Source organism: Oreochromis niloticus, linkage group LG6 (assembly GCF_001858045.2).
Source record: "Oreochromis niloticus isolate F11D_XX linkage group LG6, O_niloticus_UMD_NMBU, whole genome shotgun sequence".
Taxonomy (NCBI): Eukaryota; Metazoa; Chordata; class Actinopteri; order Cichliformes; family Cichlidae; genus Oreochromis; species Oreochromis niloticus.
This window is the reverse complement of record NC_031971.2, coordinates 42,401,671-42,424,014: the sequence shown is the minus strand read 5'-3', so window position 1 is coordinate 42,424,014 and position 22,344 is coordinate 42,401,671. Positions and strand designations below refer to the sequence as shown.

General features: G+C 43.7%; 1 protein-coding gene and 1 long non-coding RNA gene across 3 annotated transcripts in view; both read left to right on the top strand.

The window, feature by feature from the left end:
- The first annotated feature begins 7,060 nt into the window (after positions 1–7,060).
- On the top strand, positions 7,061–9,173 carry LOC112847021 (uncharacterized). The gene is made up of 4 exons (XR_003220296.1): positions 7,061–7,111; positions 7,747–7,900; positions 7,978–8,078; positions 8,655–9,173. It is a non-coding gene; the product is annotated as an uncharacterized LOC112847021 (long non-coding RNA).
- A 372-nt stretch (positions 9,174–9,545) lies between these two features.
- mtif2 (mitochondrial translational initiation factor 2) overlaps positions 9,546–22,344 on the top strand; it is a 16,625-nt gene continuing 3,826 nt past the window's right edge. The window contains exons 1-13 of one of the 2 annotated variants that reach the window (XM_005465928.4): positions 9,546–10,008; positions 17,766–17,879; positions 18,030–18,210; positions 18,337–18,460; positions 18,727–18,898; positions 18,987–19,147; positions 19,408–19,584; positions 19,724–19,863; positions 20,109–20,233; positions 20,312–20,516; positions 20,884–21,136; positions 21,211–21,351; positions 21,599–21,763. In XM_005465928.4, coding sequence (XP_005465985.1) covers positions 18,052–18,210; positions 18,337–18,460; positions 18,727–18,898; positions 18,987–19,147; positions 19,408–19,584; positions 19,724–19,863; positions 20,109–20,233; positions 20,312–20,516; positions 20,884–21,136; positions 21,211–21,351; positions 21,599–21,763 — 1,822 coding nt within the window. In that variant the 5' untranslated portion in view covers positions 9,546–10,008; positions 17,766–17,879; positions 18,030–18,051. The remainder of the gene's footprint in view (positions 10,009–17,765; positions 17,880–18,029; positions 18,211–18,336; positions 18,461–18,726; positions 18,899–18,986; positions 19,148–19,407; positions 19,585–19,723; positions 19,864–20,108; positions 20,234–20,311; positions 20,517–20,883; positions 21,137–21,210; positions 21,352–21,598; positions 21,764–22,344) is intronic. The other variant, XM_003460060.5, reaches the window with a different exon arrangement.

Below are 22,344 nucleotides of genomic sequence, written 5' to 3'. Positions count from 1 at the left end.
TGCCGAGCGATCGGGCGATTAAACAAATTTTAGCCACCTCACTATCAGCCAAGCCTGGGTGGTTTTTCACGAAGGGTCGCTAGCCGCGCTAGCTAGCTAAGCTAGCGGCGCTAGCTAGCTAGCCAGCCGGCTATCAGCAACACGTAAGAGAACTGTTGCTAAATAAACTACACCTAAACTCGGTTTATATCTGACCCAAATAGAGTGCAGGTCATAACTTCTTACCTGAAATTCAGTTCACCTCACGCTCCTGCCTTCGCTTTCCCTGATCCATGATTCTAACAACAGCTGATCAAGCTTAAACGTGCTGCTGTTGTTTAGCGCGATAAACAAACAAGAGAGAAAAGCCGATCATTGATCAGTTTCATGACTGAAGTTTCAACAGGCGAGAGAATGACAGGGGAGGCTTCGTAACGACAGAATAAATCGTAATATTTTCTCTGAATGTGGCACGATTCCGTTTGTACGGCAACTCTATGAACTAACCATTATGAATAAAATAAAGTCCAACGTCAGTAACTTAGCGCGCACACAGCTGTATATAAACTCCCGTCGTGCTAGCTAGCACGCAGTACGATTGTAAAAAGTCAGCACAACGAAAATAAACTACACCTAAACTCGGTTTATATCTGACCCAAATAGAGAGCGACCGGGTGCTGACACGAGTTTCACCCGCCTCAATATAAGCCAAGCCTGGGTGCTTTTTCACGAAGGGTTGCTAGCGGCGCGAGCTAACTATGCTAGCGGCGCTAGCTAGCTAGCCGGCTATCAGCAACACATAAGAGAACTGCTGCTAAATAAACTACATCTAAACTCGGTTTATATCTGACCCAAATAGAGTGCAGGTCATAACTTCTTACCTGAAATTCAGTTCACCTCACGCTCCTGCCCTCGCTTTCCCTGATCCATGATTGACCACCGCGTTAGCAATCGCCTGCCCGGCCTCATATGTCTCGTTGGCGGCATGTCCTTTCTGTCACACACCGGTGGGTAGCTGCCCTCTGTTGTAGCTCCACCACCAAACAACTCAGTTATTTTTTCCACATCCAGCTGTAACTCCGATTCTATGCGAGCATTTGCGAGAGACCAGGGAGGTGAAACGACAGAGAGTCCCCTCGCTATCCATTTGCAGCCAAGTGCGGCAGCTAGCTAGGTAGCCGGCTAGCTGTCAGGCAGGACCGACGTAGTCAGAGCACTGTCGCTAAATATGGGATGTCTTGATAAAACAAGCAGATATTTGAAGTTTACACACCTACATTCTCGCCTGAAAATATCTTAAAAGCTTATTTTGTGACCTAGAAACACGAATAAAAGACATATAAAACGAAGTGGTGGCCGCCATTGTTCACTCTGTAGAGGCGTGCTATGAATTGTGGGATATTGAGTTTCCACCAAGCATTACCGTAACTTTGAATGATTTGCGCAACCTTAAAAATTCCAATGGCTCCTGAAAGCAGCGACGCTGTGCGCACCGTTGAAATTGTCATCATTACGGTAATCCAAATAAGGGTCGACAGGCTGTACCACTCCCGGCATACCACTAGAGAGAGCCAACACACCACAAATGAAGTCTGTTTATTTGGCGCCAAAAGGTGAATTGGCCTAAATTTGCACTAAAATATTAATATTTAAAAAACTATAAAAGTCATGAACACCAAAAGTCATGACATAATAGTCCAGCTCCAGCCGCACAAAATGATCTAACATATGTAACCCTAATGTCAAAACTGTTCGGCAGAGGAGCGCGGGAAAATTTCACTAAATATTAATATTTAAAAACTATAAAATTCATAAAGACCAAAAGTCATAGCACACCATTCCAGATCCGGCCGCACAAAATGAGGTAACATATATGAAGATTGTCTCAAAACTGCGGGGCGAGATTCGCTGCAAAATTTCAGGCGGAAACTGGAGAATAATAATAATAATAACTAGAAAGCGAAAATTTCAGAAGAAATTTTATGTGTGCCTATGCCGCTGCTATTCAGTGTAGTTTGCCATTCATACAGCTACAGAGAGCAAAACTCAGAAGAGCACCCATTCTCCACCATGAACTATGGTAAAAACAAACACCGCTCACGCTTCACAGATAACAGCTTACAGTTTTGTGTAAAGATGAAGTTACTTCGTACAGCGCCGATTTGCAGACGCTGTGCACACAGGTTCATGAGCAGAAGTCCCATTGTACCACGGCAGATCCGACAATGTTTGCATGAACACGCTTTGAAGCATTACGTTATGGACCACTTTTCACACATGGTTGCGGTACCCAAACAGCTGGCTGTAGCTTTTCAACTGACAGCCCAACACACACCCAAAAAAACAGCCGAGAGAGCACAGACTACGCCCGAGAGGCGTGATTGCAGGTGCCGCTCAGGTGGGTCCACCTCCCCTGCAGCGGCACTGCAGACCACGCCCCGCCACACACATCAAACACGTAAAATAAATATTTATGCACTTTTGCATTCACTTTCTGTTTTTTGTTATTTTTACACAGTGTTCTGAATGATGAACAATGGTCTACAGCCAACCTTGTGTATTATTATACAAACTTTGGTTGTAAGATTCGGATAAGCATTTAATAAAAGCTAAATATTTTATATGAGAGTAAGAAAGAAAAGTATATCTTTATGTCCACCTTTCTCTGTTAATGCCCTACCTGGCCCCCTGGCAAAAGCTTTGCTAGATCCGCCCCTGCACAGTTACCAGCTGTCAGCTACACAAAAAAAGGAGCTTGGTGTTTACAGGGAGTGCAGAATTATTAGGCAAATGAGTATTTTGTCCACATCATCCTCTTCATGCATGTGTCTTACTCCAAGCTGTATAGGCTCGAAAGCCTACTACCAATTAAGCATATTAGGTGATGTGCATCTCTGTAATGAGAAGGGGTGTGGTCTAATGACATCAACACCCTATATCAGGTGTGCATAATTATTAGGCAACTTCCTTTCCTTTGGCAAAATGGGTCAAAAGAAGGACTTGACAGGCTCAGAAAAGTCAAAAATAGTGAGATATCTTGCAGAGGGATGCAGCAGTCTTAAAATTGCAAAGCTTCTGAAGCGTGATCATCGAACAATCAAGCGTTTCATTCAAAATAGTCAACAGGGTCGCAAGAAGCGTGTGGAAAAACCAAGGCGCAAAATAACTGCCCATGAACTGAGAAAAGTCAAGCGTGCAGCTGCCAAGATGCCACTTGCCACCAGTTTGGCCATATTTCAGAGCTGCAACATCACTGGAGTGCCCAAAAGCACAAGGTGTGCAATACTCAGAGACATGGCCAAGGTAAGAAAGGCTGAAAGACGACCACCACTGAACAAGACACACAAGCTGAAACGTCAAGACTGGGCCAAGAAATATCTCAAGACTGAGTTTTCTAAGGTTTTATGGACTGATGAAATGAGAGTGAGTCTTGATGGGCCAGATGGATGGGCCCGTGGCTGGATTGGTAAAGGGCAGAGAGCTCCAGTCCCACTCAGATGCCAGCAAGGTGGAGGTGGAGTACTGGTTTGGGCTGGTATCATCAAAGATGAGCTTGTGGGGCCTTTTCGGGTTGAGGATGGAGTCAAGCTCAACTCACAGTGCTACTGCCAGTTTCTGGAAGACACCTTCTTCAAGCAGTGGTACAGGAAGAAGTCTGCATCCTTCAAGAAAAACATGATTTTCATGCAGGACAATGCTCCATCACACGCGTCCAAGTACTCCACAGCGTGGCTGGCAAGAAAGGGTATAAAAGAAGAAAAACTAATGACATGGCCTCCTTGTTCACCTGATCTGAACCCATTGAGAACCTGTGGTCCATCATCAAATGTGAGATTTACAAGGAGGGAAAACAATACACCTCTCTGAACAGTGTCTGGGAGGCTGTGGTTGCTGCTGCATGCAATGTTGATGGTGAACAGATCAAAACACTGACAGAATCCATGGATGGCAGGCTTTTGAGTGTCCTTGCAAAGAAAGGTGGCTATATTGGTCGCTGATTTGCTTTGGTTTTGTTTTTGAATGTCAGAAATGTATATTTGTGAATGTGGAGATGTTATATTGGTTTCACTGGTAAAAATAAATAATTGAAATGGGTATATATTTGTTTTTTGTTAAGTTGCCTAATAATTATGCACAGTAATAGTCACCTGCACACACAGATATCCCCCTAAAATAGCTAAAACTAAAAACTACTTCCAAAAACTTTCAGCTTTGATATTAATGAGTTTTTTGGGTTCATTTAGAACATGGTTGTTGTTCAATAATAAAATTATTCCTCAAAAATACAACTTGCCTAATAATTCTGCACTCCCTGTATTTGTCTGTCAAAAATAGTTCATAACTTCCCTTCAACTTATTCATGTCACCTAAAGAGTAAACCTGTTTCTCCATCACCAGTTCAGCTCTGATGATTCAGTAAGGACATCTGCCGTTTTTACAGCTGTAGCTCCAGCAAACATCAGCTGATACCAGAAATTAAAAGCAAATGAATTCTAACAACAGCTGATCAAGCTTAAACGTGCTGCTGTTGTTTTGCGCGATAAACAAACAAGAGAGAAACGCCGATCATTGATCAGTTTCATGACTGAAGTTTCGACAGGGGAGGCTGTCATAAAGTTCAACATGCGCACACAGCTGTATAGAAACTCCGTCGTGCTAGCTAGAACGCAGTACGAGTTATTGTACGTGATTGAAAAAGTCAGCACAACGAAAATAAACTACACCTAAACTCGGTTTATATCTGACCGAAATAGAGTGCAGTTCAAAACTTCTTACCTGAAATTCAGTTCACCTCACGCTCCTGCCTTCGCTTTCCCTGATCCATGATTGACCACCGCGTTAGCAATCGCCTGCCCGGCCTCGTATGTCTCGTTGGCGGCATGTCCTTTCTGTCACACACCGGTGGATAGCTGCCCTCTGTTGTAGCTCCACCACCAAACAACTCAGTTATTTTTTCCACATCGACCAGCATCATCGGCCCATATAAACGAAAAATAAGTCCAGCTAAGACACAGACCCTTGCCGAGCGATCGGGCGATTAAACACATTTTAGCCACCTCACTATCAGCCAAGCCTGGGTGGTTTTTCACGAAGGGTCGCTAGCCGCGCTAGCTAGCTAAGCTAGCGGCGCTAGCTAGCTAGCCAGCCGGCTATCAGCAACACGTAAGAGAACTGTTGCTAAATAAACTACACCTAAACTCGGTTTATATCTGACCCAAATAGAGTGCAGGTCATAACTTCTTACCTGAAATTCAGTTCACCTCACGCTCCTGCCTTCGCTTTCCCTGATCCACGATTGACCTCCGCGTTAGCAAACACCAGTCGCCTGCCTCGTATGTCTCATTCGCGGCATATCCTTTCTGTCATACACCGGTGGATAGCTGCCCACTGTTGTAGCTCCGCGTTATAGCACCACCAAACAACTCAGTTATTTTTTCCACATCCAGCTGTAACTCCGATTCTATGCGAGCATTTGCGAGAGACCGGGGAGGTGAAACTACAGAGAGAGTCCCCTCGCTATCCATTTGCAGCCAAGTGCGGCAGCTAGCTAGGTAGCCGGCTAGCTGTCAGGCAGGACCGACGTAGTCAGAGCACTGTCGCTAAATATGGGATGTCTTGATAAAACAAGCAGATATTTGAAGTTTACACACCTAGATTCTCGCCTGAAAATATCTTAAAAGCTTATTTTGTGACCTAGAAACACGAATAAAAGACATATAAAACGAAGTGGTGGCCGCCATTGTTCACTCTGTAGAGGCGTGCTATGAATTGTGGGATATGGAGTTTTCAACACAAGGATAAATCTTTTCGGCTGTACTACTCCCGGTATACCACTAGAGAGAGCCAAGACACCACAAATGAAGTCTGTTTATTTGGCGCCAAAAGATGAATTGGCCTAAATTTGCACTAAAATCTAAATATTTCAAAAACTATAAAAGTTATAAACACCAAAAGTCACACCATACTAGCCCAGCTCCAGCCGCACAAAATGATCTAACATATGTAATCCTAATGTCAAAACTGTTTGGCAGAGGAGCGCGGGAAAATTTTCACTAAAATATTAATATTTAAAAAACTATAAAATTCATAAACACCAAAAGTCATAGCACACCATTCCAGATCCGGCCGCACAAAATGAGGTAACATATATGAAGCTTGTCTCAAAACTGCGAGGCGAGATTCGCTGCAAAATTTCAGGCGGAAACTGGAGAATAATAATAATAATAATAATAAATCCGACGAATAGTAATATGTGTGCCTCTTTCCATAGGCACACATAATAATAATAATAATAAATCCGACGAATAGTAATATGTGTGCCTCTTGTCATAGGCACACATAATAATAATAAGAATAATAAATCCGACGAATAGTAATATGTGTGCCTCTTTCCATAGGCACACATAATAAAGAGAAACAGGAACTCAATAGTGTGGAAGCCCTTTGAGGGCATCCACACAATAAATCCGACGAATAGTAATATGTGTGCCTCTTGGCATAGGCACACATAATTAACAGTGCAGTGAATCCTGCTTGTGCCGTCATATTCAGGACTGCAAACCGAGCAGCATCACTGACTTTCAGCTTGTTGTGTTTGTGGATATATGACTGACTTTAATTATCCATAAATCATCACATTCTCTGTAAGATTAAGGTCAACTATATATATATTTAGAAGTAGAGGCTTTAAAACCAAGTTACCGCTGAAAGTACAAACATCACTAATGTCACATAACTTTGCCGACATGTGACCAACAGTAATGTTTTAATGTTCTTAAACATTCGCACATAAATAAGTGACATAATATTCAGTACTTACTTTTGACAGTTCACTCTTCGGCCGCTCCCTTCTGCCGTATTTTGCGGCAAAATTATCCACATCCACCGCCGCGCTATGGATTGTGGGATATATGGGGCCACGAAGCATGCACCGGACCACGCTTGATATTTGGGGAAATCGACGGCGCATTTGGAGTATGCATTTGAAGTGCACTTTGAATTGGGACAGCCGTCGTCGCGTGGCGGTGACGTAATCGCACTTGAAATGCGTACTTCAAGCGTGCAGACCCTGAATTGGGACACAGCCCTTGATTGCATGCTGAGGTGGCGACCCCTAACCCTACCTACTCGAGTAAGTGTTTGGAAAAATGTACTTTTATTGCACTGTCTTCATTCAGTCATGAGCTGCTGTAACATGAATCGAATGGCTGAATTACTGCCTCAGCATGCAATCAGGTCCTATTCTCTCGCTAATGACCTGCTAACTGTATTCAGATGTGTTGCAGCAGGGACACATGGAACCGTTTCAGGACAGCGGCCCTCGAGGACTGGAGTTTGAGACCCCTGCTTTATGGGATGCAGAGGAGTCATCGGCCCTCTCTAATCCAAGAAACAAAACGATAAGATGGGGCTGTTCTTGGTGGTGGTGGGGTTCTCTCATGCCGGGCCTTTGTTAGGGAAGTAAACAAGTTCAGACATATCCTAGAAAGCAGACAGGAAGGTGAACTAAGGGGACTCTTTTCAGACTGATGTTGAGCAACAGAAAATGATCCTAGAAGCAGAGCTCCGGTCCTCCAGCCCTGGGTCGCCGTGGAGTCCTGAACTAAAAACAGGAAGCACGGATTCAATTTGGGATGGGTTCAGGAAAAGCTGGAGGAACTTTTCATGAATAAAAAACAGGAATTAGTTCCAGTAACTTTGCCGCCTTCCTGAGCTCATTTAAGGTGCGACCGAGCTGACGGAGGTGTTTCTATTCGGTTTTCGTAGCATCGTGGGGGACGAGGTTGTTGGCATTTGGCCTCGTAACGCCGAGAAGGCCGACGTTAACTGTGCCTGTGTTTCTCACGCTGGAGTCAACATGGTGACCGGAGATGACTTCGGGCTCATCAAGCTCTTCGACTTCCCCTGCGCTGAAAAATTTGTAAGTGAGCTCCAAAAATGAGAAATCCCTGAATGGTTCAGCTCACACTGAGCGCCACCTTCTGTCTTTATTTCCAGGCGAAGCACAAGCGTTACTTCGGCCACTCGGCTCACGTGACCAACATCCGCTTCTCCTGCGATGATAAATACGTGATCAGCGCCGGCGGCAGCGACTGCAGGTGAGGCCTGAATTACACCAAATCTGTGAGTGAAACCAGCCAAACGTGGGCAGAAAACTGACTGCAGAACAACTCAGACAGGAAACTGTGATGCTTTGCTTGTTTGTGGGGTTTTTTAATATGATCTAAATGAGACGTTTTAGGACCCCTGAGACGTAATTCTAATATTTCACAGAGAAAAAGGTTCAGGACCTTCAGGACTATACACTTCACACCTGAGCCTCACCTCTCGCGGCCCGGTACCAAACGACTCACGGACCGGTACCGGTCCGAGGCCCGGGGGTTGGGGACCGCTGGCCTACACCTATTGCAGCATAACTAAGGGAGGATTCAGGGTCACCTGGTCCAGCCCTAACTATATGCTTTAGCAAAAAGGAAAGTTTGAATCTTAAAAGTAGAGAGAGTGTCTGTCTCCTGAATCCAAAATGTGATTTGCTCTGAAACCTGACTGAAACCCTTCCAATAAGCCATTCGTCTGCAGATGATCTGTTAGCTGTTTGACACTCCTCTGAAAGGAAGGTTGGAGACTGGCTGGTTGTAACTGATTGCCGTCTGTCTCTGGTCTCCTCTCTGCAGCCTGTTTGTGTGGAAATGTCAGTGAGGTCTCTGCAGTCCTTGTTGGGTCCACGAGAGTCTCCTCCTCTTCTCCTCTGATGCTGCTCCCCCGACTCCTCAGTCTGAACTCTGACCCGAGTTCACCTCTTGCTGTACAGTTAATGTGAGGACGTGTTTCCCGCTGTTGTGGCGTGTCGCTGTGACCCGTGGACGGCGTGTAGCTGTGTCGTGTAGCCATGTCTGGTTTGTCGGGATGTGCCTTTCTCACAAACTCTGACCAAACATTTGATACAACTTTATTTATAACGGTGGTGCTATTAGACTGTCGTGGTGTCCTGTCAGAAGAAGATGATGATGAAGATTAAAAAAAAGGAAAATGGATCTGTGTTTGATCCTAGTCATTAAAAAGTGAAAAAAGTAGAAAACAGTTTGTATGGAACTTCATTTAAAAAGTAAAAGAATTCTACCTCAAAACAGAACGAATAGAAATAAAGAAACTGTATTTCTTAAGGTAGAAAATAAATATTTACATCCACATGGCGGCGCTGTCTTCTCTCTGCTGTTTGTCTGATAATAAAAAACCCCACTTTTCTTGGAACCCCACACAGAGGGATCAAAGGTCATCAGGACCTGTCCGGACTCTTGCTGCAGCATTTTGGATTAACTGAAGGCTTTTCAGGGAGTTTTTAGGACATCCTGATAATAGTGAATTACAGTAGTCCAGCCTGGAAGTAATAAATGCATGAACTAGTTTTTCAGCGTCACTCTGAGACAGGATATTTCTAATTTTAGAGATGTTGCACAAATGGAAGAAAGCAGTCTTACATATTTGTTTGATATGTGCGTTGAAGGACATGTCCTGGTCAAAAATGACTCCAAGGTTCCTCACAGTGTTACTGGAGGCCAAGGTAATGCCATCCAGAGTAAGAATCTGCTTAGATACCATATTTCTAAGATTTTCAGGGCCGAGTACAATAACCTGAATAGCTGACTCAAAGCACACCAGGTGAGTTAGTCTTATTATAATAATGCAGACACAGGTGAGTCTACAGCTGTCCTGAACCGTCTCCATCCACCTGCCTGACCTGTGGAGGGCAGCAACACGCAAACCTAACAGAAGACAACAAAGTGCTTCCGGTGTGTGTGCTGGCTGTCATGGCGGCTCCCTGTCGCAGGTGTTGTTCACGATGAGCTGAGTGGACAGCGCGAAGAGAGAGAACGAGAACGACCGGAGGCGGATGTCGGGGTTGCTGTGGTGCCGTGACGCTCCCTTCTCTGACGCTCTGCTGCTGGGTTGAGTTGACTGTAGTTCCGACGTAGAGTCCTCCGGTCTTGACGTCAGGCAGAGCCAAACGTCACTCAGAAACGCTGCCAGGTAATGTTACGTGCACGAACTACACCTGAGGCTTTAGGTGAGCTGCTCGGTTCAGTTTTCACGTTCGGCTCTGATTAAACGTTTCTTCAATCAGTCTCTTCCTCTGCAGGCCGGAAGTTCAGCCGAGCTACACAAACTCTGCTGTTTAACAGCTGCTATTTTTTATGTTTTTCACGGATCGATGATTCTTCGTTATCGGTTTGAACTGTTAAGTCTCACTTTCAGTTTCGGACTTGTGTCAAGCCAGCCTCCAGTTTGTTTTCTGTTCCCCGTGTATTCAAAGTATTACGGGAATGGATGTGGAGACCAGATTTCAAAATAAAAGCCAACTTCGAGTGAATTAACAGATATGTTAAGAACATAATAACATATAATTTAGGCTTGTTTACAAACGTTAATGTTAGATCTACATGACACAACATTGTACCCTAGTAGCGCCCTGTCAATATCAAGGCCACCTTATTTTGGATTTCAAAGTAAAAGCCCTGTGAATTTTCATTTTTGAACTACTCTTTCAATGACTTCAGAATGCTCTTAAAAGCAAAAGTCATATTTCCAAAGACTAGTTGCATTTTATATCAACACTATCCAACCACAGAAATTTGAAATTGCCCATATTTGACTTACTCTTCTAACAATTTCAAAATGCTCTAAAAAGAAAAATTCTTTTTTCCACAGGATAATTTCAATCTGTATTTACAGTATAAAGCCCCACAGTGATACCATGTCAATATCAAGTCAGTCTGATTTCACTTTCCAAAGTAATGGCCCATTGAAATTGCCCATATATGACTTACTTTTGTAACGATTTCGAAATGCTCTAAATAGAAAAAATCCTGTTTCCACAGGATAATTTCACCTTAGATCAACAGAATACAACATCACGATGTTACCATATCAATTTCAAGTCATTCTGATTTTACCTTCCAAACTAATGGCCAGTTGAAATTGCCCATTTAAAACCTAACTTTCAGTGGTTTCAGAATGCTCTAAAAATGAAAATTGCTGTTTCCACAGGATAATTCCACTTTAGATCAACAGTATCCAACCCCACAGTGATACCATATCAATATCAAATCAGTCTGAATTTGCCTTCCAGAATAAAAGCCTTTTCAAATTGCCAAGATACGACCTACTCTTTTAAAGACTTCAGAATGCTCTAAAATGGAAAATTGCTGTTTCCACAGGATAATTTCACTTTAGATAAACAGTATCCAACCTCACGATGTTGCCAAGTCAATTTCAAGGCATTCTGATGTTGCCTTCCAAAATAAAAGCCTTTTCAAAATGCCAAGCTACGACCTACTCTTTTAACGATTTAAAAATGCTCTAAAAATGAAAATTGCTGTTTCCACAGGATGAATGCACTTTAGATCAACAGTATACAACCCCACTGTGATACCATATCAATTTCAAGTTGGTCTGATTTTGCCTTTCAAAATAAAAGCCTTTTCAAATTGCCCATATACAACCTACTCTTTTAACGATTTCAGAATGCTCTAAAAATGAAAATTGCTGTTTCCACGGGATAATTTTACTTTAGATCAACAGGATACAACCCCACAGTGACACCATATCAATATCAAGTATGTCTGATTTTGCCTTTCAAATTAATGGCCTGTTGAAATTGCCCATTTAAGACCTACCTTTCAGTGGTTTCAGAATGCTCTAAAAAGGAACATTTCTGTTTCCACAGGGTAATTCCACTTTAGATCAATAGTATCCAACCTTGCAATGTTACCATATCAATTTCAAGTCATTCTGATTTTGCCTTTCAAAGTAATGGCCCATTGAAACTGCCCATATATGACTTACTCATTTAACAGATTCAAAATGCTCTTAAATGAAAAATTCATGTTTCCACAGTAGAGCAGGGCGATATGACCAAAAATATTTATCACGATATACATTTGAAAATTTGCGATAACGATATAACTGACGATACAATTGACACTAGACAAAATACTTTACAACTCCACAACTTTATTAGTGCAAAAAACCTCATCAATGTATTTTCACTTAAACAAGCAGCTGTTTTTTATGTGCATTAAAGTTATATAAAAATTTAACAGTGCAAATGCAAATTCCTCGCTGACAGTTTAACCAAAAGGCATTTCCAGTGGAAATTGGCCGACATATCCTCAGCATAACCATGTATAATATCCACAAAACTTAAAAAGAGGTTATACACACACAATATGGTAATATTATGTTGAAGCACAGTACGTATCACTCCGCGAGGCTCCTGCCTACGGTAGCCTTAGTAGATTTTGGTAGATTTTGCCTTCCAAAAAAAAAAGCCTTTTCAAATTGCCCATAGACGACCTACTCTTTTAATGATTTCGAAATGCTCTTAAATTGAAATTTGCTGTTTCCACAGGATGAATCCATGTTAGATCAAAAGTATCCAACCCCACTATGATACCATATCAATTTTGAGTCAGGCTGATTTTGCTTTCCAGTATAAAAGACTTTTCCCTACTTGAGGGAGTCGCTCAGACTATACGGGGTGCCGCAGGGAGCAGAATTGGGAGCTCCATCTATGGCCCACTATGTGGAGAAGCTACTCCGGGAGAATCTCGCCATCACACCAACAACATCAACAAATTTCCCACGTGTGGGACTAATAAAGGTTATCTTATCTCACATCGTTACAAATTCAGAGAGCACACAGAGCGTTATCGTCACTCCCACCGGACGGCTCCCAACCCAGATCGATCCTGGTAAAATTCCTGTGCTTCACTGTCAAAGAAGAAGTGCTGAGGCTCGCTTGGCAAAAGAAAGGTTTTATGTGGAATTCCAGCAAGATCAACCTAGACCACGATTTCCCCCCTGAGATCATGGCTATGAGGAAGGAGTATGCAGAGGCACGAAAGGTCCTAAAAGAGAAGAATCTACGGTTTAGGACCCTCTACCCAGCGCGCCTTAAGGTTTTCTTCGAAGAAGGAGCGAAAACCTACAACATGGTGGAGGAGGCAACGGCAGACCTGGCGAGTCGGGGCCTGCCGGTCAAGGTGATTACACCACTGGCAACCCCCAGAGAAAAACTACAAAGATGCCCGCTGTGGTGAGGAGTTGGTGGTCGGCGCCCGCGACAGAACCGAGGAGTTGTAGGATATAGAGAGAAGCTGCAAGTATACAGACGTGACAAGAACTAATTTAATGTTATGTATTTGTTATGGACAACATGGTGAATTATGGTTACTGTCGAGCTAAAATGGGTGGGGCTTCTCGTGCTGTGAGTGCCGTCACAGTGGAAGGCCCCCTAACTCAGGGAGTAATAAGGGGTTTCCCTTCAAGTTGTGAGGGTGTCAGTGGAAGTGTTCCACTGTCAGAAGCCAGCCTAGGAGCTTTTAAGCTTCAGTTATGTTCAAATATTTTCTGTTTATTCTTAACTTTTTTCACTTGTTACTGTTTTAGGAGGGGGTTGCCTGCTGCTATTGAGTTTATGTGCTGTGGTTACTTAATATATCTTTATGGGTAGTGAGTCAGTGAAAGTAATCTCTTTTAATGTTAACGGGGTCCTGAATGTGATTAAGATGAGTAAGATACTGTCCAAACTAAGGAAGGAGAAGGCCCAGATTGCACTACTTCAGGAGACACACATGAACCAAGCAGATCACTTGAGATTGAAAAGAAAGGGTTTTAAATATGTATTCTCTTCTTCCGTCAAGTCTAAACACAAGAGGGGTGTGGCTATACTCATCTCTGGTACACTTAACTATGAACATATCTCAGAACTCTGTGACGAGGAAGGCAGATTTGTTAGAATAACAGGAAGGATAGAGCGGTCTGAGATCACAATATTAAATGTTTATGCTCCCCCCGGGAGCGATTGGCTATTCTATAGGAATATGTTTGATTTAATGGTGGACTCTCGGGGGATAGTTGTCTGTGGGGGGGATTTTAACTTTAGGCTAGACCCTAAACTAGACTCCTCCTCCCCGACCAATCAGGTAACAGCACTTACTAGAAAAGTCAATTCCTATATGGTAGAGATGGGGATAATAGATGTATGGAGGGATCGCTACGCATCTACCAGAGATTTCACTCACTATTCTGGTTCATTTAAAGTGTATGCAAGGCTGGACTACTTTTTCATGTTTAAAGTTGATAGGTTTAGGCTCAGAGAATGTGACATATTAACGAGAGATCTATCTGACCACAGTCCTATCTCTCTATCTTTACAGGTGGCTAGGAAAAAACGTACCACACTGTGGAAATTTAATTTGCACTTGCTTAATGATCCTGCCATAGTTTCCAAATTAAAGGAAGACATTAAAGAATTTTTAGAAGTTAATGACACAGGAGAGGTTTCTCCAACTATTCTTTGGGATACGCTCAAAGCGGTAAATTAATTTCTATCACCTCCCACTTAAAGAGAATCAAAGGGCAAAAATTAGTAGATCTACAGGCAAATTTAAAGTTGAAAGAACAGGAAGACATAAACACCGCAAATCCCACTGTAAAGCAGGATATCAGGAAAATACAGGGTGAAATTAATGATATTTACACCCAGGAGGCCCAAAATAACTTAATTTTTTGAGGCAGAAATACTATGAGATGGGAGGGAAATCTGCAAAATACCTGGCACATAAATTACGCAAACAACTAGAGGAAAGTACGATATACCAAATCAAGGACACCAAAACTAATATTCTAGAAACAAAATTAGAAAACATTCAGAAATGCTTTGAGACCTTTAGGGAACTGTACTCACAACCCAATGCTATGGAGGAGAATTGTATTGATGCCTTTCTTAGCTCTCTAGAATTACCTTCACTCCCCGTCTCTCAAAATGAGTATCTAGTACATCCCATTTCAGTGGAAGAAATTAATGCAGCTCTTTCCAGATTAAAACCAGGTAAGGCAGTTGGGCCGGACGGGTTCAGTTCTCAGTGGTATCGCACCCTGAGGGCAGATTTAGTCCCCATATTGCTGAAGTCATTTAACTACATCCTACAGGAGGGAGAAATCTCACCCTCTTGGAGGGAGGCAACTATTTCAATTATCCCAAAAGAGGGGAAAGATAAACGAGAATGTGGAAACTATCGACCGATCAGTGTCCTTAACTTGGATTACAAATTATTTACCTCTATTCTTGCCCGTAGACTGGAGAAGCTGCTACCTGACCTCATTAATCTAGATCAGACTGGTTTCATTCACCATAGACAAACAACATTAGGAGAATATTACACATCTCTACTCAAATACAAAAAAACAAAACTCAATCAATAATAGGAAGTCTAGATGCTGAGAAAGCCAGATGGGTATTTTTGTACAAGGTTCTGGGGAAGTTTGGCTTTCAAGACAAGTTTATTAGAGTAATCCAAGCTCTTTATGCTCGACCTTCAGCCCGTATTAAGGTAAACGGTGATCTCTCTAAGCCCTTTATTCTGGAACGTGGCTGTAGGCAGGGTTGTGCAATCTCACCACTTCTTTTCGATTTATTTATAGAAACATTAGGCCAATCGATTAGACAAAATCATAACATTAAGGGTATTGCATTGTCAGGAGTTGAACATAAAGTAGTAATGTTCGCCGATGATGCACTGGTCTGCCTGGGGGAGCCGGAGAGGTCGTTTAGTGTCTACTTTAACTGATTTTGGGAAGTTATCTGGTTATAAGGTCAACATCTCAAAAACACAGGTGATGACCTTAAATTACACAGCTCCTGCAGCTTTACGTAGGAAATTTAAAGTAAATTGGGATAATGAGAAAATTAAGTACCTGAGAATATATCTGACTGCGGACCTCTCAGGGCTCTTTCAGGCAAACTACGAGCCAATATCTGCAAGTATAAAAGCTGATTTGCACAGATGGAATCTGATCCCCTTTCTGAGTCTCAGCTCCCGGGTAACTGCAATCAAGATGAACATGCTCCCCAGACTGCTTTACCTTTTTAGAAACTTGCCAATAGAAGTGAGCGATTACCAATTTATTGAGTGGGACAAATGGATCTCCAGATTTATCTGGCAGGGCCGAAAGCCAAGGATTAAATATGCCACCCTACAGCTCCCCAAAGAAAAGGGAGGACTGGGTCTCCCCTCCCTCAGGAATTATTATGCCGCTCAAATAACCCCCCTCTTATATTGGTGCAACGAAACATACACAGCTAGGTGGAAGGAACTGGAGTCCAGCTTGTTGGTGCGACTCCCTCTACAAGCTGTAATGGCAGATAAGGGTTTAATGTGTCGGCTGGAAACCTTGGGGAACCCCTGGCTAACTCACACCCTCCAAGTTTGGCAGAGGGTAATTAACATTTGCGGGATACACAAAATGTTAAAATTTTTTAGGTGGTTTGCTTTCGACTCAGATTTTATCCCAAATAGACACGACTCTAACTTTAAAGCATGGATATCCTATGGCCTTACGACATTCCTCGCTCTTACTCATAGAAATATTGTGCTCAGATTTGAAGCCCCGCGGGACAACCACTACTTGACAAAATACGATTTCCACAGATATCTACAGCTGAGATCATATATTGATCATGAATGCAAATTGTCTGACTTTAATGATGTTGAGTCGCATTTTTTCCTCATTCTGAAAAATGCCACAACCATGATTCCTACTAAATCCATCTCCAAGTTATACAAAGCTCCCTCTAGTGCCAGCGAGGATAATACTTTATACACTAAAGATAAATGGGAACGGGAATCAGGGATTGTTATTTCTGGGGGGGAATGGGAAAATGTTTGGCACTGTCAGTGGGCTACATCCAGTTCTATGAGCTGGAAGGAACATGGCTGGAAGAATATCATTAGGTATTTCAAGACACCATATCAGGAGAGATACAAAGGGGTTCATATGCAATGCTGGAGACAATGCGGCTCGACTGTTGCTAACCATTTTCATGTCTTTTGGGACTGTCCCAAATTAAAAAAACTTCTGGATGGGTGTCCAGGCCTCCTTAAGTCCAGTCTTTAACGTTCAAATACCTTTAGATTTTAAGGTTTTGTACAGGGGTCTGGTCCCTTTTCTGGAACGTAGGAGTGAGATTAAGTTGGCGCAATTACTCTTGGTGGCAAATAAAAAAACAATTACTAGAAGATGGTTGAGCCCAGTCCAGCCTACCCTGGATGACTGGTTTGAGATCATTTTAGACATATTTAGGATGGAAAAATTGACATATCTGTTAAGAAATCAAAAGGCCAAATTCTACCAAATTTGGAACAATTGGATCCTATTCATTACCCCCACAAGAGCTGACTTCACTTGATCTCACTGTTACTTGTATTTTTGTAATCTGCTTATCTAATTTCTGACCATTGTTGATTCACTTTTTTTAACATTTACTTAGATTACTATTGTTTATTTATTTATTTATTTGTTCACCATGGCAGCAGCATGGGCATCCCCCCAGTTCATGTTTATAGTTCCATATAATGTGTTCTAGGTATCTCCTTCTGGAGAGCATGTGAGTAACTCTCCTAGTAACAGCCAGTGGAGGATAATATGCACCTGTTGATCACTGTGTTTATCATTTGCTCTCCTGGACTTAATCTAAAAACCTGGAAGGACTCTGTTCCCATGTTATTCATATACTGCTATGCAGATGGATTTTTCTTGTCCATTCCAAATAAAGATATAATAAAAAAAATAAAAAATTCGTGGTCACACTAAAAAAGTCCAACGACACATTAAAAATAGGCACATACAATAGCAAATGATCCAAACAAAAATGGCAAAAGTCTCTTACCGACAGTATACCCACTCGCACCCGAGTGAATGAATTGCCTCTGGTTTTTCCACAGAAGAGCGCTGACTTCACCCCACACACCCACTACCTCTTCACAGCTCTTCAGCCAATCACCTGGCAGAGAGCAATAAACTGCCAGGTGACACTTGTTACATCAGGATGTGTGCAGGTATATTACTTTCAGAGATTGTGGGCTGTGAGGCCGACAGAGAGGAACAGACACACTCCTGAGTGAAAGGATCGATGGCTGGTCTCAATGAGACCGCCTCCCGATGATGATGACGTTTTACCTGCAGATGTTTGCTCTCTCGCACGTTAGGCTCACCTGTCCCTGCCCAGCTATGAGTGTGATGTCTTTGGTGATGCGGGGTACCCGGCGGCTTGTGCACGCAGACCCAGCTCTGTTCAGTAACTTCCTGTTTCCAGCCCTATTCTGCCGTGCCGGGAGCACCGACTCTCTCCTCACCTGCCAACCGAACAGGAAGTTCACCTTCAAACATGTGAGTTTCTTCCTCCTGATGATGTTCATTAACGAAGACACAGCAATACAGTTCCTTCATCTGTACAAATAAAGTTTTAAGTGAAAAAAAATGAAGCATGTCATAATAAAGAATTTTTAAATGCAGGTCAAAGGTCAGAAGAAAGATCAGAAGACCCAGAAGGTCAAGCCCAAAGTGTATAAACAGGAAGTTGAGATCCGACAGGGGATGACGGCGGCTGCACTCGCTGAAGCCATGAACAAAGACTTCGGTAAGGATGATAGACAGTATACAGGTGGGCGGAGCTATTTGATGTTTCCCATTGGTCATTGAAGCTTCAAGATGACCGTTTGACCTTCGCCGTCTTGGTTCCCAAAAATGGACCAATGAGTTTACCACCACCTGGTGGCTGTTAGACAGAATGCCGGTTTAAGGCTTCTCCTCGTGCGCCTACTTTTCCAACCCTGGAGCGATGTCGATGTTGTAAACTGTTTGTGGCTGGAAGCTGTTTTAAATAAAGGTCTATTTGAATCTCAGATCACGTGCTGGAGGCTCTGCTGAACACGTCAGTGGATCTGGACTCTCTGGAAAAGGACACGGTTCTGGAGGAACGATGGATTAAAGAGGTGGTGACACGGTCAGGGATGAAGTTCAGATGGGCCAAACTGAGCACGAGCAGAGAGCAACCCAACAAGGATGCCTGCAGGAGGTGACAAGAAGTCTCTGATCACATTTATGTAACTGGTCTTAGTGGTTTGTAACAAAATAAAGTTCTCCATTACCTACAACCTTCACAGACCGCCTGCTGATCCCAACCTCCTGGTGCCCCGCCCCCCGGTGGTCACCATCATGGGTCACGTGGACCACGGTAAGACGACGCTGCTGGACAGCCTGAGGAAGAGCCAAATCGTCTCCTCAGAGGCCGGAGGCATCACGCAGCACATCGGGGCTTTCCTGGGTAACAGCACGCTTTAAACTTTATTTAAACACACCCAACGACAGGAAACGGAACAAGCAAGATTTTTTTTTTTTTTTAAAAGACAAACTTTAAGAGCAAACAGAAGAAAATTTCATTGAATCATTCAAATCTGTTATCAGACTCTGCCAATCGATTATTGAATCTTGTTTTAATAAGCAGCGTTTTCAGGTTTGTGCTCGTTTACAGACAGTAAAGTTTTTCCTGAAGCTTCGTACCCACTCTTGGATATTTTCTTCCAGTTCAGCTGCCAACAGGTGAGAAGATCACCTTCCTCGACACTCCGGGGCACGCCGCCTTCTCCTCCATGAGAGCCCGTGGAGCCAACGCCACTGATATCGTCATTCTGGTGGTGGCAGCTGATGATGGCGTCATGAACCAGACGGTGGAGTCCATCGAGCATGCCAGGAGAGCCAAAGGTGGGAGCTCCACCTGACAGTCACAGCCGAGGGCTCAGAACAAGGCTTCGCGCCCTGTTTCTACTGCTTTTGCTGCATTTCTCTTCATTTTGTTTTTATGCTCTTCTACTGCTGATTCTACTGTTCGTCCGTGTTTCAGTCCCCATGATCGTGGCGGTGAATAAGTGTGACAAGCCTCAGGCCGACCCTCAGAGGGTGAAGCAGGAGCTGCTCGCTCACGACGTTGTTTGTGAAGAGTTTGGGGGAGACGTTCAGGCGATTCACATCTCTGCTCTGAAGGTGAACTTATCAATAAATCCACAAACTTTTTTTAAAATCAAACAACACATTGCGTTGTTTCCCCACAATGCAATGCACAAAGAACATTCCTATTGATCAGTTAGTACAACAGAACAGATTAAAGGATAAAACAAGTGGATAAATTAAATAATGAAAGCAGTTAATATGCCTTCATTAAAATAGGAGATCAGTACAGTTGACCTGTTGTTGCTGTAAACTAATGATGTAATTGATGATGTTGTCAGGGTGATAACCTTCTGGCTCTGGCTGAGGCCACAGTAGCTTTGGCAGAGGTGTTGGAGCTAAAGGCGGAGGCTACTGGCCCCGTGGAGGGACTCGTCATCGAGAGCAGGACTGACAAAGGCAAAGGGTAAGTCCTTCAGAGTGCTAACTCTGGTTTACATGAAAGAGTCAAACGGACCCAGTGTGACCAGTTTGGTTTTCATAGCCCGGTCACGACAGCCATCGTCCAGCGGGGGACGCTAAAGAGAGGCTGCGTGCTGGTTGCTGGGAAATCCTGGGCTAAAGTTCGCTTCCTGTTTGATGAGAACGGCTGCGCTGTGAGGGAGGCGGGGCCGAGTACTGCGGTGGAGGTGGTTGGCTGGAAGGAGCTTCCGTCAGCTGGAGAGACCATCCTGGAGGTGGAGTCTGAGGTGAGTGGGATATAAACAGGCTCCGCCCAAATAAAATCACTTCACATAAAATAGAATAAATGTTTTATCAAACAATAAATCCGACAGATGTTCTGTGTTCATCTCACCGGATGCTTAGCATACAATAATGAAAAAAAATGAGAAATATTAAGTTTGCGTTAAATCTCCAGAACATTTGGGTGTGATGTTTGAGGACATCGGCGTTTTCTGCCCCCTCCTCAAACTTTGCTCTTCATTGGATTTTTTTGCTCTGGTTTTAAATTTTCTGTGAAATTTAAATAAAAATCCAGACTGTGGATTGTTGGTCGTTGACCATTTCCTGTCACTCCCTTCCACAATAAAAACTTTCCTCCTTTGGCTCCTGCAGCAGCGAGCGCGGGAGGTGGTGGAGTGGAGAAGTCACGATGAGGAGCAGCAGAAACTGCAGGAGGAGATGATCGCCATCGAGCAGAAGCAGAAGCTCCACCTGGAGGAGTACCGCAGGGAGAGGGAGGGGCTGTCCCACCTGAGCTGGAGACAGAGGAAGGTGGCGCTTTACCGGGCCAACAAGACCCGCTTTGCCACGAGGCCCAGCGAGAGGATGCAAAGCGACCAGCTCAGCCTGCCGGTCATCATCAAAGGTACACACTGAGCCAGCTTCAAACAGGCTCCGCCCACTGTGATGTCACTCTAACTGAACAACCGTCGACCCCAGGTGACGTGGATGGCTCAGTGGAGGCCATCCTGAACATCCTGGACAGCTATGACGCTCAGCAGCAGTGCGAGCTCGAGGTGGTCCATTTCGGCATAGGAGACATCTCTGAGAACGACGTCAACATGGCCGAAATGTTTGGAGGTACGAGGGAAGGACGCCATTCCAGATGTTTTTATTCATTTTGTGTGCAGCAGATTCTTCTGACCACCAGCTGGTTTAGTGTGATTTCATGATGGGTTTAAAGCTGAGATCAGAGAACGCTTTCTTACAGAGTGTCTATGAATGCATGACAGGGTACCCAAGTTTAAAATAAATAGCAAATCTCCTGCTCCACCTTCAAACATCATTTGAGTGTGGACTGTCCTGACTGGCTGCATCTCACCTTCAGGCTCCATCTATGGCTTTAACGTGGCGGCGAGCCGTGGCATCGAGCAGCTGGCAGCGAGGAAAGGCATCCCGCTGCGCCTGCACAGCGTCATCTACAAGCTGGTAGATCAGCTGAAGGAGGAGCTCAGCAGCAAACTGCCACCGCTCGTCTCTGAGAACATCACAGGTGAGTCGGCACCACACGGTCACGTGACCACAACTGAGCTCAGGTGGAGCTGAGGGGTATCAGTGAGGCGAAAGTCAGCGTTTTGTCCCTGCTAAATCACCATGGTAACAGGCAGGATCAGCTGAAATTTTAATCTTAATTTTACCGCCTTATGGCCATCAGGGGTCCGTTCTTCGTACCTCGCTTACTACATCCAAGATCAAATCATCGCGCTAACTTGGAGCTCGCTAATCCGGTTCTCCGAACACACCTGTTGTTGACGATTAGTATAGCTGGATGAAGTAATGTGAGATCACTGGGTGGCTTAAAAGGGGCTACGCATCGATAGTAGAAACATTGATCGGCAACCCTTTGATTGGTTGGCGAAGATGTCGAAGGAGCGCGCTCAGTATTTTACGGCAGCAGACCAAGAACTCTTGATTGAGGGATTTCAGGAGTTTCAGAGTTTAATTAAAACGCAGGGGAACACTGCAAAGGCTGCAAAAGCAAGGAGAGAGGGCTGGCAGAAAGTTGCTGACAAATTAAACTCGTAAGTAATTTATTATATTATATTACATTATATCCTCTTTCACATTAGAGCC